Source organism: Orcinus orca, chromosome 5 (genome assembly GCF_937001465.1).
Source record: "Orcinus orca chromosome 5, mOrcOrc1.1, whole genome shotgun sequence".
Lineage (NCBI taxonomy): Eukaryota > Metazoa > Chordata > Mammalia > Artiodactyla > Delphinidae > Orcinus > Orcinus orca.
Window position 1 is genome coordinate 82548107 of NC_064563.1, and position 21056 is coordinate 82569162.

The following is a 21056-nucleotide window of genomic DNA, read 5'->3' on the forward strand; positions in this document are numbered from 1 at the left end:
GGCATTTTTCACAGAACTAGAACAAAAAAAATTTAATTTGTATGGAAACACAAGGACCCCGAATAGCCAAAGCAATCTTGAGAAAGAAAAATGGAGCTGGAGGAATCAGGGTCCCTAGCTTCAGACTACATTACAAAGCTACAGTCATCAAAATAGTATGGTACTGGCACAAAAACAGAAATATAGATCAATGGAACAGGATAGAAAGCCCAGAAATAAACCCATGCACCTATGGTCAATTAATCTGTGACAAAGGAAGCAAGAATATACAATGGAGAAAAGACAGTCTCTTCAATAAGTGGTGCTGGGAAAACTGAACAGCTACATGTAAAAGAATGAAATTAGAACATTCTCCAACACCATACACCAAAATAAACTCAAACTGGATTAAAGACCTAAATGTAAGACCAGATACTATAAAAGTCCTAAAAGAAAACAAAGGCAGAACACTCTTTTACATAAATCACAGGAATATCTTTTTGGATCCATCTCCTAGAGTAATGAAAATAAAAACAAAAATAAACAAATGGGATCTAATTAAACTCAAAAGCTTTGTACAGCAAAGGAAACCATACACAAGACGAAAAGACAACCCTCAGAATAGGAGAAAATGTTTGCAAATGAGGTTTAATCTCCAAAATATACAAACAGCGCATATAACTCAATAACAAAAAAACAAACAACCCAATCAAAAAATAGGCAGAAGACCTACATAGACATTTCTCCAAGGAAAACATACAGATGGTCAAAAGGCACATGAAAAAATGCTCAACATCGCTATTAGAGAAACGCAAATCAAAACTACAATGCGGTACCACCTCACTCTGGTCAGAATGGCCATCATCAAAAAGTCTACAAATAATAAATGCTGAAGAGGGTGTGGAAAAAAAAGAAACCCTCCTACGCTGTTGGTGGGAATGTAAATTGGTACAGCCACCATGGAGAACAGTATAGAAGTTCCTTAAAAAACTAAAAAGAGGACTTCCCTGGTGGTACAGTGGTTAAGAAACACCTGCCAATGCAGGGGACACAGGTTCAATCCCTGGTCCGGGAAGATCCCAAATGCCACAGATCAACGAAGCCCATGTGCCACAACTACTGAGCCTGTGCTCTAGAGCCTGAAAGCCACAACTACTGGAGCCCGCATGCCTAGAGCCCACGCTCTGCAACTAGAGAAGCTACCTCAACGAAGAGTAGCCCCTGCTCACCACAACTAGAGAAAGTCCATGCACAGCAATGAAGACCCAACGCAGCCAAAAATAAATTAATTATTTTTTTAAAAAAAACCTAAAAAGAGAGTTACCTGGCTGCCTGCCAGGGAGCATTTTACAGAGGAAATAAAATCTGCGTTATTTTCTCAAAATGGAGAGGAAAAGAAAATGTGAATAAATGGAGAAATAGTGCAAATGAAAAGAAAACAAGAAATTATACTTATTTAGGATAGTTGTTTTCAAGTACACTATTTCAACTATATAATTATACTAAACAATAGCTGTTGTCCAACAATTATATAACAAACTCAAATCAACCAACATGGATTGTTGGTTGTCAATAAGAAAAATTTCTCTTGTCTAAGTATTGAACCAGGCCTGCTTAGCAACATATTGTAGGAACTTTAGCTACAAAAGCTACTTTTAAAGTAATAAATTGCTAAAAGAGAAAAAAAGCAGCCTCTAACAGCTGTCAGCTGGAGCTTGCCTGGCACTAACAGCTAGGCAGGCCATGGTGTTCTCCTGTTGAACATGTACAATTTCACAGAACAGATATCAAACAAGGCCACTCTATGAAGCAAGATAAAAACAAAACCACTGCAGAACCATGTCTAGGTCAGATAAATACAAGAACATTGCGCAAACCACACTAATGATTAAACGTTCCCCTCATCTAGCTAACACAAGCAACTGCTGCTCTTTAGCAATTATAGTTTTATGCCATTCCTCTTGCTTCCTGGATAAAAATTCTTAGGATACCAAATGACAGAAATGTCCCCAACTTTCTAACAACACTCAATTCATGTTTCTTTGAACTTTGCTAAAATCACCTGACCCAAGCCCGTATCCTATAACAAGCCCTTCCTAACATCCTCTTACTGGGATGTCTCATGGTTCCCTATGGTATGCAATCTCCTTTGTTGTAATAAACCCAGATTTGTTTGATCATATTTATACAGTCTTTGGTTGATGGGCACAGACACTGCATTTCCTTTCAAATATTCCAAAACCCAGCCTACACATTATTTTGATCAGTCTTTTGCCTGAAAATTGTCAGTATGGTATTGGTATAAGAACAGGCAGAAAGATGTAAAAACATTGTAATCCCAGATACAAATCCTAATACATATCAAATGTTAATATATGACAAAGGAGTATCACAAACAGTAGAAAAAGGAAGAATCAGTTATTAAGTGGTATGTTAAAACTGACTGTCTATTTGGAGGAAAAATCATTTTAGAGTCACACTATGCAGCCAAATTCTGTTTGGATAAAAACATTAAAATATAGAATATCAAAGCACCAGAAAAAAAATAGAAATAGGTATTTAACCAAAACTCTGAATTTTAGAGGCACTTCCTTGCTTAGGAGATAAAAAAAAAAAGGGACCAATAGATTTAACCATACAAAAAATAAATCAATAAATACATGTAAATATATATATGTATATATATAAATGAAAATCATGAACTAGGGAATATTTTCACAAAAATGTAAGACAATTGATTAGTATGCTTTATAAAAATGTTATACAAACTAATAGAAAATTACTAAGAACAAATAGATAAGAGGGTAAAGGATATGAAAAAATAATTCATGAAAGAAGAAACTCAACCGGTTAATAAATATATGGAAAAATAATCAAGGTCACTAATAATCAAAAAATACAAATTAAAATAAATTCTATTTTTCATCTACTGAATTAGAAAAAATATTTTAAAATATCTAAAGCTGGTGACTATTATTTAACTGGCAGTTATATATTACTAAAGTGAGTTTAAATTGGTGAATCCTTTTGGAAAGTAATTCAGCAAGATATATAACCCAACTCATATATATATATATATATGTCTATATAACCCAACTATTTTACCTCTAGGAATCTAGTCTGAAGAAATAATAATAAATATGCTGAAGGTTTAATGCTCACAGACATTCATAACAGCATTATTAAAAGAATGGAAAACTGAAACAACCTGAATTTCCAATAATAAAGGAAGAGTGCATCCACTAGATGGACTGTTCTAAAGCCATTAAACTTATGCAAAGAAAAAAATCTTAACAACATGAAAAAAATATTAATGTTTAATAATAAGCAAAAAAATCCTAGGATGTAGAATTCTATATAGGATCCACAACACAAACCAAAATACAACTGAGAGACTGAACATACAATACAATATATAATGCTGGACCAGGTATGACAACAGAGCTCTGGTCCACAACTCTGCAGCAGCAAGTAAGCTCAGAAAACCAAACCACAATCCCTGCAGCAATCATTCCAGGAAGCCAAACCACAACGTCTGCAGCTATCAGCCCAGAACATTAAGATTTGGTCAATGACTGCTGGGCTTCCTAATTTTTGCAGACCCCTCCTCCACAACACTTCAAACTCAGTACTAATAAGAAAGGCAAATATGATTCCCAAACCCATCATATAGGATGCCCTACTTATAGTTAGTCTGCCTCCAGCTTCTCATGCCAACAACCTCCAATAAGAGCAGACCTTACTCAGCCATAAAAAAGAGTGAGATAATGCCATTTGAAGCAACACGGATGGACCTAGAGATTATCATACTAGGTGAAGTAGCTCAAACAGAGAAAGACAAATATCATATGATACCACTTATATGTGGAATCTAAAAAAATGATTCAAATGAACATATTTACAGATCAGAAATAGACTCACAGACGTAGAAAGCAAACTTATGCTTACCAAAGGGGAAGGGGGGGAGGGATAAATTAGGAGTTTGGGATCAACAGATACATACTACTATGTATAAAATAAACAAGTATATCATAGGAAACTATACTCAGTATCTTGTAATAACCTATAATGGAAAAGAATCTGAAAAAAGAACATATATATATACATATACATATATATAACTGAATCACTTTGTTGTATACCTGAAACTAACACAACATGGTAAATCAACTGTACTTCAGTTTAAAAAAAAAAAAGGAGCATACCTGAAGCCTACCCTTTTTTTCAGTATAAAGCTTTCCCCACTCCCTTGCTGGTCTTTGAGTCTTTGCCAAAAGCAAGTAATGGTCACTGACTCCCTTGCTATAGCAAGCTTTGAAAAAACAACATCTCTTCTCATATGGGTGGTCATTTATTTCCACATAACAAAAAACTAAACAAAAAATTCTGATATAAAATGTACCTCAAAGAAATCACTAATCATTATCTGTATCTGAGTATTCAAACTACAAATTTAAATAATTTAGGAATGTTTTCTCTCTACCTGTTGTATTTTCTGTTATGAGCATGTTTATATTTGTAATAGAAATGTAATTTTTCAATAAAATTATCTGATGGACTATTACTCAGCAATAAAAAAGAGAAAAATTGCTGATAGATTCAACAACACAGACATATATCAAAAACATTATGTTGCATGAAAGAAGACATACACACACACGTAGACACATACACACAATACATACTGTGTGATTCTATTTATATGAAGTCCAAAAACAGGCAAAACTAAGCTATGGTGATAAAAGTTAAGAATTCATTGCCTCTGGAAAGTGGTGGAAGTAGAAACTGACTGGAAAGGGGCAGGAAGAAACTTTTTAAAAATTTAAGATATGCTATATCATATTTTGACTGATGGTTACATAGTGTTTATAACTGAAAACTCATTGAATTGAGCACTTAAAATCTGTTAATTTTATGATGTGTAAATTATACCTCAAATTATTGCTTCCCTGCTCTTTCTTATGTTGCTTTCAGCTGTCAGCTCTCGAGTGTTCTGCTCCTAGTATCCAATCCTCTCGATATTTATCTTTTACTCCAAGCTTCTTAAACCTATAGCTCTCCTCAGAATAAAATACATGGGCATGTGAAAAATGTTTAAATTAAATAAAATTTTTATCATAAATGTATAATCCTGCTTTGTATGAAGACAGAAATTAGGTTAGTTATCAAATAGCATGATTTGAAGATAATTCTTTGAGGATTACACAGAGCATACCAAGTTTAAACACCTTTCAATCCTTTAAAGAGAATACTGATAAATAAAAGAGAATCTGTGACTTAAACAGCTATTTTGGTATATTAATAGTCCCAATAAAACCATTAGACTTGTTAGGAGAATGAAAATTGTGGCAAAAGAAATATGTTTTTAACATTTTCCAGGTTCTTTCATTTTAGAATAAAAGAGCTTTTAGTCAAGAGAATAGAAATAGAAAGAGAAAGACAATACATATGTTAAAAATGATGCAAAAATAGTAGAAGTACAAATAAAGAGGAGGGAAGAAGCAAAGAATTTAAGCCATTTTTTTAAATTTCATTAAAGAAAATAAAAGAGGAAGTTTTATAAAACTTGCCAAAAAAATGAAGTACACATGATGCAAATCATTAATCCCATAAAAATATAAATGGTTCATATAGTGTGTGCTGGCCTTGCAAACTCATTCCAAAAAAATGATGACCTAGTTAAAAAGTGCCTAATATAGAGTTATACATAATATAGGTCTTTAATAAATAAGTACATAATAAGTAATATACATAATAAGTAAATGAATTCACCTAATGCCTAGGCTAATACTAATACCTGTGTCAGAACAAAGGAGTACTGAATATTGATCAGTTTGAAATGTAGAGAAATACTGAATCACTATGTTGTGTAACAGGAACTAACATAGTGTTGTAGGTCAGTTATACTTCAAAAACAAACAAACCAACAAACAAACTCATAGAAAAGAGATCAGATTTGTGGTTACCAGAGGTGGGGTGGGGGGTGGACGTTGGATGAAGGCAGTCAAAAGGTACAAACTTCTGGTTATAAAATAAGTAAGTACCAGGGATGTAATGTACAAAATGATAAATATAATTAACACTGCTAATTATATGTGAAAGTTGTTAATAGTAAATCCTAAAAGTTGTCATCATAAGAAAAAATTTTTTATTTCTTTAATTTTGAACCTATATGAGACGATGGATATTCACTAAACTTACTGTGCTAATCAATAATAGATGTAAATCGCATCATTATGTTGTACACTTTAAACTTATACAGTGCTGTATGTCAATTATATCTCATTAAAACCAGAATTTAAAAAAAGAGTATTGAATATTACCTCAAATAGCAACGGAATTTTGGTTAAGATAGAACTGGAAAAAGCAAAGAAAGATCCTATAATAAATAAACTACCAGGAGGCTTTTGAATTATATAAGTAACCAATAAAAATAGTGTACAAATTATTTATAAATGGATTTCTCAATAAATCAAAGTACGTTCCTCATCAGTATTCTGCTCCTCCTCTTAATGCACTCTAATTCAGTTCTTCAAGTATATTTAGTCTATTAATCTGATATCCTATAATGTAGAAGAAATCTACGTTAATAGACTTGACCAATGCACTTTCAGCTTCTTGCTACATAATTCTAAGTAGCGTGAGTCCTTGCAAATGTTTTCTTTTTTCACCTGTCTTTTAAATATTCACTTAAAAAAAGAGACGTGCAACGGGATCCCATCCTATCCCTCCAGTAAGTTATTTCATAGATAAAAATTAATACTGTTGAGTGCAACCTAAAAAATCTACTCCACTCTTATTCACTTTGATATATCCTATGTCTTTAATATTTTCCTCTTTTCTAATATTCTCAGGGAAATATACCCCACAGTAGCAACAAACAGTAGGAATAGCTCAGGCTGACTTAAAATATTATTTTCCAATTCCTTAAAAGATGTGACCATCTCTAGAAAATAACTTTTAAGTCTACTTTTCATCTTGTGGTACACTGCACAGCCCACCCACTTCCTCACATATAGTCATCCAGTTCAGAAATGAATCAGAGAGCTTTGTTCTCAACAACACACACAAAAGCACAGGATAGCTGATCTCAAAACAAACCAACAGACTCTAACAGCACACAAATTGAACTAAAGATAAGTTCAAGTCAGATGAAAATGAAATGTGGACCTTGTTTGGATCCCAATCCAAACAATTCAATTATAAAATGATACTATGGAACAATTTAGGAAGTTTAAACATTAACTGCATATTAGATTATATAAAGAAATTTTGTTAATGTTTTTAGATGTGAAATGGTTTGGGGTTCATAGCTTTTAAAAGAGAGAGGGAGCCCTTATCTGATCTCTGAAGTTTTTACAGATAAAATGGTATAATGTCTGGGGTTTGCATTAAAATAATGAAATGGGAGATGAAGATTTACAAAGTTGATAATCGTTGAAGCTAAGAGTTTATTGTACTATTGTCTCTGTTGTTATTTTGTTTTCCATAAAGTAACTGAAAACAAAAGACAGGTGAAAGTAATGAGCATCTTTGTGAAAGGCAGAATAATGGCTCCCCAAAGAACCTGTGAATATGTTAGGTTATATGGCAAAGGGGAGTTAAGGGTTGCAGATGGAATGAAGACTGCTAATCAGTGGACCTTGAGATGGGGAAATTAATCTGGATTATCCTGGCGGGCCCAATGTAATCACGACTGTCTTTAAACGTGGAAGAGGAAAGCAGGAGAGGTAAAGTGATGCAATGCGAGAAAGATTCAACTGGCCACTGTTGGCTTTGACGACAGAAGGGGGCCACCAGTCAAGGAATTGTGAGCAGCCTATAAAAGCTGGAAAAGGAAAGAAAACACTCTCTCCTAGACCCTCCAGAAAGGGATGCAGTCCTAACAATGCCTGGATCTTAGCCCAGTGATGCCCATTTCAAACTTCTTACCTCCTGAACTATAAGATAATAAATTTGTGTTGTTTTAAGCCACTAAGTTTTTGGTACTTTGTTGCAGCAGAGATAGAAACTAATACAATCTTCTAGTAGAACCACATATTTTTATATGGAGATAAAGCACAGAGTTTACTGAGAATTCAAATGAAATATGTATTCTCCTCAAGTAAAGAAAAATTTCCAAATCAGATACCCTTACTTTTTTTGTTGTTTTTTTCGTTTAAAATAATCTTTTACTGCTCAGGATATTTCTTTTTCTTGTGTCTTATTTTGTTTGTTTTTGTTTTCTTTTTTAATAACTATAAATTCAATTAGGGAAGCTTGCCTTTGTCTTGAAAAACAAAATAACAAGGCTTTTATATCATGCTAACCTTGTCTTGTCTTAAGAGAGAGAGGGAATTATCTTGCAAGAGTAAAATTTATACCATGAATGATGCAGGTCTAAGTTTGGTGGTACTAAAAGGAGAAAACAGAGCACTGCTGACAAAAGTATAATCTGCTGGTGGCATTTGTGGAAAAGAAGCCCTTGCAAATTTCTAACAACAGTAAACTCTGTTAGGAAGATACCCTTACTACTTTAAAGGGCAAATCATACCTCTATTTCCCACTCTACTCTTCCTTTTCTGGTAGCCTCAATTTCTCTTCTGTGGATAGACTGCATTACCCCCCTACAATATACCAAAATGCTATCAGAATCTACCATCTCTGCTACTTTCCCAACACTTTTCTCTTATTTAAAATCAATTTACACGCTTACTCTTAAAAGTACTAATCCTATCAATTCTACTCTCTATTATAGTGTGACCTTAATTCTGTCCATCATTTTATCATAAATATTTTTACCCTAATCAACTTCCTCTTGGTCTAATTCAGCTGTCTCTTGGTAGTTCTTGGTTTGTTTGCTTGTTTTTCATTTGTTTCGTTTTCACCATCCTTGATCTCTTTACAATGCTGAGATACTCTTGAATTTGTCTCTTAATAATCTTTCTTAAGAAAGCTTCAGATTATCTGCTTCTACTTTTGAGTTTTCCTCATATCATTCTGCTCAGTTCTCCTATGTCTCCTTTGCTAGCTTTACATTTTCCATCTACTTAAATGTTGACAAACTAAGCATTTCCCCCAGACTCAACCTAACTTCTCAATTTACTGTACTGCTTATTTTCAAACTTTCTTTGGTTTGCAGACTTATAGACAGGTTTTTAGTCAATTTATAATGAACAAATTAGACTGAACATTAAGCCATCCAATAAATTTTCATGACAGTCTAATTTTATTGTGTTCATTTAGGTAAAGTACTAGATTTCTAATGTGACTGAAATCTATAGGTGATTAACAGAGGAGAAAAACTGAAGAAATATAACAGTTTTCTCTAGCTACCCTACCTTTTAAATCCAGGTATTAAACCTACATCTAAAACCACCATTATTTGTTGCTTTTATGCTATTTTCAATCCAAGAGATACTTACTGTATATACATAATCCAATTATAAGACACAACTAAAATTAATACATTAAATATTATATATTTTAATTAAAATTCATTATATTGATAATATATCATCATTACATAATATATTCAAAGTCATTCTCTACACCATCAACAACAATTGGTAATTTGGGGCCTCCAATAGAACTAAAATCATACTTTCTTTCTAATATCTTACGTAAGTCCAGAAAGTACCATAAGTGATTTCTCTGATAAGTCAACCAAAACACATTATTTCACTCATTAGAGTCAGTTGGCTGAGAATGGTTTATGACCTAATCATTTTTAACTCTGTATAATAAATATTTTTTGAATAATAAACTTGTCAAAATATCTTCCTGTATTCCTTCAGTGACTATGAATGCTCCATTTAACCAAGCCTCTCTACATGTATCACAGTAGGCCTATTATGCACTTTTTGGAAGTCTTATATTCTATTGTTTACAACTACCTTCTATAAATCCTTTAAATACAATTTCTATTTTTTTTCTAAAACTTAATCACTGATTTTCTACCAGTCCTTATAAATAACTTTTAGCTTTACTTAGATAAGTAGAAATGATTCCCCGGTATGCTTAATATATATTTTTAAATAAAAACACTTGTGTTTAACACACATCAAAAGATTAGCCTTCAAATAATAAAAAGAAGAAAAGTTGTCTTCTTTTTTAAATTAAAAAAGAAAAGAACTCTTGCTATAACTAAGATCTTTTATAAAGATTATTATTTTGACAATTAGGAACAAAAACTCAATTTTCTCTGAAGAAAAACTCAATTTAAAAGCTTAGAACAGGACTTCTATTGTACTTGAAACCTTTAATGGATACAAAGTTATTGCTATTAAACTAATATGTAAATGGTTCATGGAACCATAATGTAGGAAATCAATATAATCATTCTATCATTACAAGTAAACTATGAAACTTAACTATGGTTTTTCACAGGCACATCTTCAAGTAAAGTCAGAAGGGGTCTACAGAAATGCACTAAACTTCAAGAGATAGGAATCTACTCTAATCATTACTGATAATCCTACAGATAACCAAAGTCAGAAATTACATAAGATTTTAAATTAGTTCTATATTGAGACATACACAAAGCACGACACCGTTTGTTTTTAAGGACATAAGAACTGCCATACTAAATGAGACCAACAGCTCAATTTGCTGAAAATATACTAGTACCAAAGGACCTTTTGTGAGAAAACATAATTGTTCTCTATGGTAACCTAAAAAATTTGTAATCATACTTCCCACAAATCTATAATTTCTTACTCAAGCCTGCCCCTACACCCTTATGCTCTCAGGATAGGCAAAGTAGAGAGCCTAGAGTACTGAATAACTTGGCTTTGGTTTTTCTAGCTCTTAAAAAAATTTTATTTTAATTCTTTTTGGTTCTTAAATTTGTTAACACCTCAATCCTAACAAGAGAGCTTAATTCTTCTGGTTTGCCTCCATTACTATTCTTAAAGATGTCTATTCGCTACTGTACATTCTAGTGACGGGAGCATGAAGTCTTTGTCAGATGCTTTATCCATAATAAGTTATCCTGCAGTATCAACTGTACTATGTTTTATTCAACCCATTTATAAGTATAGAATGAGACAAGTCCACACATCTCAGGGAATCTTGTATAGTTCTTTTAATGAATGAAAACTGCAGAAATGTGGAACTATGATCATGGTCTTGTGCCAATCTCAGGTACAGAATCTCCCAAGTAAAATGATATGAAATTGGAAGAATATGGGACAATGAAAAACCTGAGGAAGGGATATCTAGGCAATTAATCTCCTTTCAGCTTTCCAGGGTCCTGGAAAGCCCAACTCTCCACAGTCCACGACCATGTTTCTGAGCTTACACCAGTTTATCTGGAAAGATCTGATATTATGTTTGGTATGAATATCATGATTACAAATCCATTTCCATGTAAGAAGTTACACTAGTTATCTACACATTGTCTCTGACACCATGACCATTTATAAATTCAACTTATAAATGTTGATGAATAGTGAGTTGGTTAATTTAAGAGTTTATTCAAACTTCAGCTATTATGCCATCTGGTTCTAGTGATGTATTTATTTTGTCTATTTTGTTAATTAGGTCTAGAACATCCTGTATGTTTGTCACTGTCAGTCTAATATTTCTGAATTGTTCCCCTAAAAAGATCATTTGGAAACAAAAATAAAATTGAAATAAATTTAACTGAATCTTTCTACAATCTTCTTTTCCATATCTTTCTAAAAAATATATACCATGTTCCTAAAGTGGTGTCACTCTTTTGCTCAGTGGTTTCCTTGTGTTTATGTAATATAAAATGTATTTAATAAAAGCCTTTTCCAAAAAATTGTTCAAAATATATCTATTTTGCTCTTAATACATCACTCTATCAGATTCCTTGCTCTCATTTATTCACTCAACAAATATTTCACTGCCTTCTATGTGGCAAGCTCTGCTCTAGGAATTAGAGATAGTTGTGAACAAAATAAAGCCCTGTCCTCATGGAATTACATTATAATAGGAGAAGCAAAAAACCAAGCAAATAATATATAATTTAATAACAGGTAGTTATAATTGTTATCAAGAAAAAATATCAGGATAAGGGTAGAGAGTAAAGGGGATGAGCAGTGGTCAATGAAGATCTCTCGGAGAAGTTAATAGTTGAACTAAGAATTAAATGATGTAAAGGGAACAAGTAATATAATTATTTGGGGGGAAAATGTTCCATGTAAAGGAAATAGCAAATGCAAAAAGCCCTGAGGCAGGAATCATGTCTGAGAAACAGTAAGAAAGCAAGTGTAGCTGGTGCAGAATAAGTAACAGAAAACAGTTGAAAATCATGTCTTGTCAGGGGCCAGATCATTTACAGCTTTGTAAGACATAACAGGACTTTTGATTTTATTTTTAAGAGAAATGAAAAGCCATTGAAGAACTCTGAGCAGGAATGACATGATATGATTTAAATTTTAAAAGGATTCTTCTACCTATTATGAGACTGTGGTGAAGACTGAGTGAAAGCAGGGGAAACCCGAAAAGGCCATAAAATAGTAGCCCAGGCAAGACATGTGGTGGAAGAGACATGGTCAGATTTGAGATGTATTTTTAAGGGAGAGGCAACAGAATAGTCTTTATCTTCTCAAAGTCTCTATGTTTCCTAAGGAATTAATCATGTTGCCTTTTCTAATAAGTAAGAAAAATGAAGCAGAAAAAGTACTGGATTTGAGAATCAAAAACCAGAGCATTAAACTTATCTATGTCTCTTACCAACTTGGAGATGTAAGGATACCACTTAAATTCTCTGGTCTCAGATATCTTCTCAGTAAAAGGAAAATATTAACACTATCCTTGGCTTCTTTATAGGACTGTTACGAAGGTCAGATGGGATATTTTGCAGATGAAGCTTTCTAATTTTAACTTAAGCAAATTACTAGATTAACAAAAACTCTCCATTCTCTTTGTAAAACACAGATTGATACTAATGGTTCATTAAATGCTTGAAACTAGTAAACTTGTAGCTAGAATACTCACACCCTCCTGCTCCCAGACTAACTAGGTGTGGGCCAGGTAGCTATAGGGATGAACACAAAATAAATCTAGAAAAAAAATATATGTATATATATATACACACACACATATGTATGTTCATCTATACTTTGTATATAGGTCTGTATATATATATATATATATATTCATCTAGATTATACACCCATGTGTATAAACTGTCAGCTGATATATATACACGTGTATATATATATATATATATAATTTATTTGCTTGTTGAAATATATATCTCATCTGACACTGAAGTTTCCTCCTTATTCTACTTTAAACAAACAAAAACTGAAAATTGCACGTAATGAATTTGGGACGGTTTATGGATGAGAAGTTCACATAGAACTCTAATCAGAGAACCAGTGTGCAACAAAATAATTTTGGTCATTTATCAAGTGATTTGTAAATTGATGCATATTTAAATGTTTTCATTTAAAATAAAATGTTTAAGACATATATCATTATTAATGACTTTATGCTTTAATCTCTTTTCAATTAATCAACCAACCATGTATATGCTACTTCATTTATAAAGTATATCAAGTGCCTGCTATACTGGTTCTCAATATTGACTGTGCATCAGAATCTCCGGTGGGGTCTTTTTTAAAAATGCATGTGCCTAGGCCCAATTCCTAGAAACTCTGATTTTCTAAGACTGGGTAGAGCTAGAAATCTTTCTTTTAGACAGAGTTAAGAACCAGTGGCCTAACAGGTAGTGAGCACCCTAACAATAATAAGAAAATAAAATATAATTGTCTCCCAAAGTTCATAGTATAATAGTAGTGACAAAAAAATCTTTTTTAACCACAATAAGTTGCTAAATTCACACTATAGCAGATCCTATAAGCAAACAGAGAAGAGGAGGAAAAAAAACCTAACTCTGCCTGGGGTGGGTAGATGAGGAAGGCAGTGGTCAGAGCTGGTTTCATATAGATGGTGTTTCAACTACAAAGTAATGAAAAGTAACTGGAATTCTCTAATTATATTAAAGCTGGAAGAGATATTCTAATCTGTAGCAATAAGCTAAGAAAAGGCATTGAGATATGAGAAAATATGGTGCTTTCAGGGAATACAATATATTTAGGGTATCAAGGAAATGAGGATGGAAAGGTAAACATGAGCCCCTTCTGAAAGGAACTATATAAAGATCAATTAAACAGTTTGAAGTTTAGTGTATAGAGCAGTGGTTTCAAATTGTGTTCATGGAATTCAAGTTTGGAAAAGGCAGTTCATTACTGCACAAACATCATGGGCATTCAAATGCATACATACTGAACTTAAAACATTGCAGTAAACCGATGCCATTAACCTGTTTTTTGCTGACCTTGAACAAAAATTTCTTCTACCATTTCTCTTTTTGAACTTCATATAGATGTGTCACTGATTATAAAGGCTGTACTTTTACTTTTTTAAGGTTAGCAAATATCCTACGACCTGTCTATGGATAATATCATACAACAAAACCAAATATAAAAAACAGTTTTTTATTTATTGGCTGAATAATTTATTATAATTTATTTTTTTAATGTACACCAATAAAGTACCATATTTATTTGTTTTAATAGGTGTTATTTTGCTTGGATTTTACATAAGACCCTTGTTTCTAGATCACCACTGCTCTAGGGAAACCAACATAGAATTTTTAGCAGGGAAAATGACATAATTACATTATAATTCAGAAATAACCATTATTATAACAAAATGAATTGGAATAGGGTAAAACAAGAGGTGACAAAATCAGTTAGGAAGTGATTTCAAGAGACCAGGCAAAACAAACACATGAAAGAATACTCAACATCATTAATTAGAGAAATGAAAATAAAAACTACAATGAGGTATCACCTCACACGGGTCAGAATGGCCATCATCAAAAAATCTACAAACAATAAATGCTGGAGAGAGTGTGGAGAAAAGGGAACCCTCTTGCACTGTTGGTGGGAATGTAAATTGATACAGCCACTATGGAGAACAGTATGGAGGTTCCTTAAAAAACTAAAAATAGAACTACCATATGACCCAGCAATCCCACTACTGGGCACATACCCTGAGAAAACCATAATTCAAAAAGAGTCATGCAACACAATGTTCATTGCAGCTCTATTTACAATAGCCAGGACATGGAAGCAACCTAAGTGTCCATCGACAGATGAATGGATAAAAAAGATGTGGCACATATATACAATGGAATATTACTCAGCCATAAAAAGAAATGAAATCGAGTTATTTGTAGTGAGGTGGATGGACCTAGAGTCTGTCATACAGAGTGAAGTAAGTCAGAAAGAGAAAAACAAATACCGTATGCTAACACATATATATGGAATCTAAAAAAAAAAAAAATGGTCATAAAGAACCTAGAGGCAGGACGGAAAAAAAGACACAGACCTACTAGAGAATGGACTTGAGGACACGGGGAGGGGGAAGGGTAAGCTGGGACAAAGTGAGAGAGTGGCATGGACATATATACACTACCAAGTGTAAAATCGATAGCTAGTGGGAAGCAGCCGCATAGCACAGGGAGATCAGCTCTGTGCTTTGTGACCACCTAGAGGGATGGGATAGGGAGGGTGGGAGGGAGGGAGACACAAGAAGGAAGAGATATGGGGATATATGTATATGTACAGCTGATTCACTTTGTTATACAGCAGAAACTAACACACCATTAAGCAATTATACTCCAATAAAGATGTTAAAAAAAAATGGGCACAGGTTCGTGGTGCCCCAAAACAATTACAATAGTAACATCAAAGAACACAGATCACAGATCACAACAAATATAATTATAATGAAAAAGTTTGAATTATTGTGAGAATTACCTAAACGTGACACAGAGACATGGAATGAGCAAATGCTGTTGGAAAAATTGTTCCAATAGAATTACTTGACGCAGGGTTGCCACAAACTTTCAATTTGTAAAAAGCACAGTATCTGCAAAGCGCAATTAAGCAAAGCACAATAAAATGAGGTATGCCTGTATACGTTATGCTTTATACACTGCAGTATTCAAGGCTCAAATTGTCCCAAATTTGGCCAATGTGAACTCCTTGAAGTTGACCCCTGTATCCACACAACCCCAGTGGTATTGAAAGCATTCCTGCTTTCTGGCATAGCAAGAGGTATCAAGCTCATCTGGTACATTTCCTACCCTGGACCTAGAATCAGCCATTCTTTTCAAGGAGCCCTTCTTCCTTTTGTTGGTAAATGGCTTTCAGAGACTATGATCAGCACTGGGGATGCTCACTTCTACCAGACTGTCATTATTATTTCTATGCCCTCTCAGTAAATAAAGCTAGGAAATATGTGAATTTCAGAAAGAAAACTAAATCATGCATTCATATGGATATTTCCAATTTAAGTGAACAATTAAATCATCAATTATTATATTTGTATCCCTTTGCTTTCACACTGAAAATCTTGGTTTTAATGACATTAGCATGATTGCGTATTTGCTTATGCATATACATAACATATACATATATAATGTATATTATGCATAAAATAGTTTCAAAGCTACAAGACTAGTATTACTACTAACAACAGAACTATCGATTGTGGGACTTCCCTGGTGGTCCAGTGGTTAGGACTCCAAGCTTTCACTTGCATGCTTTCACTTGCACAAGCTGTGTGGTCAAAAAAAAAAAAAGAACTATGAATTGCAACTGAATATTTCATTGTGGTTCTTTTTGCTCTTTAGGATATACCTCACCATGGAGGTCCATTAAAAGTTTGAGTTTTTTGTTTTTTGGTTTTTTTTTGCAGTACGCGGGCCTCTCACTGTTGTGGCCTCTCCCGTTGCAGAGCACAGGCTCCGGACGCGCAGGCTCAGCAGCCATGGCTCACGGGCCCAGCCGCTCCGCGAAATGTGGGATCTTCCCGGACCAGGGCACGAACCCGTGTCCCCTGCACCGGCAGGCGGACTCTCAACCACTGCGCCACCAGGGAAGCCCAAAAGTTTGAGTTTTAATGTCATTTGAAATAATTGTTTTTTTCTGTGTGGTTTATACTATCAATTTTATATACTCCTAGGTTGTGGTATATACTATCGATTTTATATACTCCTAGGTTCATTTGTATCCATTTGTTTCAGATTTGTAGGAGTTTTTTTCCTTTTTGATCCAAATTTTTTAATTATATGAAATGTTCACTTGTTCCAAAATCAAAACTATAAAACAAGGTGCAGTCAGAGAAGCTTTTTAAACACTTTATCCCTCCTTTTCACAATAAAGGTGTTTTTTAAGGTTATGAAATTGGACTGAATTGTTAAAGAGAACCTGATACCAGAGAGAGATTCAACAGAGTGCATTGTTAGTAACAGTTACAGGGGGGAAATTACATGTTAATGAAATAAGCCTTATTCAAATCAGTAAACATGTTATAGATCCAAAATAAATTTTACATACACACACACAAAAAAGAAGAGACCAGGCAAGAAAATATGGTGGAATGAACAAGTACTGGAGATGGTGAGAAGGGAATAAATTGTAAAAATACTAAGGAAATAGGATAGAATTTGACAACCAATCAAATAATAGAGAGGAAGATAGTTTTCAAAAGAGCAGATTCTTGATTTGTACTTTAATTTTGGCCATATTAAAAAGGTAGAAGTACTCAGAAGGTACCAACTGCTTAGTACTCAGAATAGAATGTTCTTTGCACATCTAATCAGTGAGTCCAAATTAATTCCCCATTTTAGTAACAGTTTTAATTTTGGAGTTTCTTTAATGCATCTTTACACATTTTATTACAGTCCAGGTAACCTAAAGTCATATAACCACTTTTTAAAATTAACTATATTCCTATCTAAAGATGTCACAGAACTTTCCCCATTTAGTGAGATTTCAATACTATTAGTGTTCAGCTCACATAGCTTTCTATCCTTATAATTTCTTTGAATATTGTTACCTAATATTTTATAACCCACTGGTTATAGTCATTCCACCAAGAACAAGGTGATTTTAAAACTTTAACAATCATATAAATATGCGTTTCACTGCCTTTTCCAACTTATACATTGCCTTCACCTAATTGTCTTGTTTGATCTTCCCAACTACCCTCTTAGGTAAGAAGAGCAGAAATACTTATTACCATACTACAGATGAGAAAATCAAGTCACAAGGCAGATAAATGGCTTTCCAAAGAATATGTGGCTGGCAAGTGGCAGAGCTTTAAATAAAATATAAATTTTCTGATTCCTAGGCCAGTGCTCTACCTACCATCCCATATGTTTTTGAAGTAATACATATTTAACTTCAGCCACTTTGCATGACTGTCTTGCCTAAATAAATAGGAAGGTGATTATCTATCCCATTTTCCTCTCTTGCATTCACCCATTTCCCCTGAAATGTTTTACTTAAAACCTTCTCTACCAGTTTATACCATCAACAGTCCAATGCCATTCTGTTTCAGAAATTTATCTTTTCTATATCAAGTTTACCTCTACTAAAACTATCCTGCATTACTATCATATTCACGAACTGAGAGACTTTGGAAATTTTTTAAGATTCTTGGAATGGTAATAGTAATACATCAAAGATTAGAGAATCAGGGCCTAAGTTCCCTGCTTAGCAGTTCAAATTTGGCCTTTAGGACCCTTTCACATATTTGCCTCATGACCACTGTTAAGCTCCTCCCTAATCTGACAAAATATCTATTATTTCAAAGTGAGGACAAAATTGTATACAACTTTGTATACAAAATTGTATTGTATACAAATTTCACAGGGTAGATTAGAATTAAATCTGTTTATCTAACCTAATTCTAAATAAACTTGCTTTTATGTAATCTATAATATTTTAGTAATTATAGATTTGTTTTTATAATGACCCTACTGGGAACAGAAATTAAGGGAATAATTGAAACTTATCCCATGACACATAATCTGTTTACTACAAAAATAATTTTAATAATTTCAAAAAAATTTGTGTTGAATTACTGAAAAATTTAATACTTAATTTCAAAAATTTACTATTTCTTCTCATGTATTCAAACACATTTATAAAACTATATTCATCTGCATCATATGAATGACTTGGTAACTTTCTTACTGCACATGACATGTCAAAAGCACATTCTTAGGCCACCCCCCAAAAAAGGACAATACAAATTATAAATCACTTGATGTCAGAAAATAAAACAATTATCTCTATATATTAACACAATGCTTGTTTTGTAAATTCTCATCTCTCCCCATCAGAAACTCTTTCTTTTGCTTATTTATTAGAAGTTCAATATTAAAGTATAATTACCGAAAATGCTTCCTCACTAAACCAGAACACAGGCTATTTTTGCGTTCTTACAAGTATTAAGCCCATAGCGTTTGTTTGTTTGTTTATTAAGAATTTAAGAATCTGGGTGTGTTTTTATTCAGAATTTTAAACACTGCCACTAGATATTTTAAAATGGACATATTCATCTAGCTCTTATCCACTTAATTCTAGCAACATCTTAATAGCTTTAATCATTTTATACTGAACAGTGAAATAAAATTAGTTTCTCTGAATGACAGAATGGGATTAACTATTTATACATAAATATTAAATTTAAAAAGTAGTCCATTAATGGGCCTTAATATTATCTTGCAGAGTCTACTTTTTATGTTTGCTTATTTCCCTCTTAAACTATCATTGCTTTTTAAGTTGATGCTTGGAATATCTTAATTCAAACTGACCTACCCACAAAATTCTCTGCACCAGACTCTCTGATACTGGCATCTCAACAATTTCCAGTCCCTGGAGTGTTTTAATTCTTTCCTCACAGTAGTAAAATAAAGAAATAATAAGCTTTAAGCCAATTCAAAACTTACCTTACAAATCTGGAAATAGTCTGAAGTCAAGGTTTCCTGAATCTCCTCTCTGAGAACCCCTGCAGTCCCTCCTGGATGCATGGAACCACTTCCAGCCCCGCCACCACTGTTACTGCCACTGCTGCTACTACTGCCAGGGGAGGAGGCAGTTAAGCCATCCAAAACTTTTCGGAAATTAAACTTCTTCATTTTAAAAACTGTTGAGAAATTCAAAGGAAAGGGTGACTTAACACATGGAATACGTGGGTAAAAGTGTTTAGCTTTTCATCAGTCATGGCAGTAGCCAGTCCGCATTTTACGAGCATTGGCTTTCAATGAGTAAAAAAAAAAGGAAAAAAATCAACCTTTGGTCAAATTTTAATTCTAAAATGCATATCCTTGAAAAAGAAAAAGAAAACACAACTCCAAAAGCACCAGTATTCCCTCCTCAGACACCAAATTTTCAAGGGCTTTATCCCCAGCTGTAGCTACGCTTCATCAGCACCGGGGTAAAAATAAAAGGCAGTGTCATCATCGTCATTAGCATTATATCATCATTATTATACAATCAAACCAGAGTCCATCAGACCAAGACTCTCTTTCTTAAAGGTGGGCTTTCCTCCTAAAGGTTGAGCTCAGTATTTTATTTTCAGAAAAATGGTGGTGGGGGAGAGCTCGTATTTATTCTGCCACCACCTTCTGGGCTTTCCCTCATCATCTTCAACGCTCCCTTTTTCTCAACAGGAAACGCGGGGTGGTGAGGGTGCCTTTTACCATTTCCACCCGGTACAGCCCGGACCCCAAAACACTTGCAGGTGACCCACAGCAACAGCCGACGGGAGGGGCCAGCAGCGGCGCCGACTGCCTCCGCTTCCCCCTCCGTCTCCCCCTTCCCTCCCCGAGTCTCTGCCCCCACCCCGCTGCTCTCACCCTCCACACCACCACCACCACCACCCCCGCCCCGCTCTGCCCGCAGCCGCCGCCTCGCTAGCCCGCCCGTCCGCTCTCCCCGCAGCACGTTGGTGGCTCTTGGGGGACATGAGGCAGTGGTGACGACGGTTGCGGCCCGAGTCCCGCCACAGCCTGCTGGGCAAGGAGAGCCGCCGCTCCCGCGGTCCCTCCCCGGGCCGAGCGCCTAGGCGCCGGGCTCTCGTCCGCGGGCGCGCTAACACGCAAACACCCTCACACAGACATTCGCGCGCCCAGCCGGAGCACACGCAAACACCCTCACGCAGACATACGCGCGCGGGCGCTCACGCGCACAGACACACACACACAGGTGTGAGGGAGCCAAGGTTGGACGGCGGCGTCGGCGTCCCAGAGGGAT

The 21056-nt window shown here is 34.5% G+C and overlaps 1 protein-coding gene across 5 annotated transcripts in view; it reads right to left on the reverse strand.

Annotated features, from left to right (window-relative positions):
• The window catches only part of STXBP5L (syntaxin binding protein 5L), a 361807-nt gene that overhangs the window by 340572 nt on the left and 179 nt on the right, over positions 1–21056 (reverse strand). For all 5 annotated transcript variants that reach the window (XM_033403324.2, XM_033403323.2, XM_004278542.4 and 2 more), the window contains exon 2: positions 19751–19947. In XM_033403324.2, coding sequence (XP_033259215.1) covers positions 19751–19939 — 189 coding nt within the window. In that variant the 5' untranslated portion in view covers positions 19940–19947. The remainder of the gene's footprint in view (positions 1–19750; positions 19948–21056) is intronic.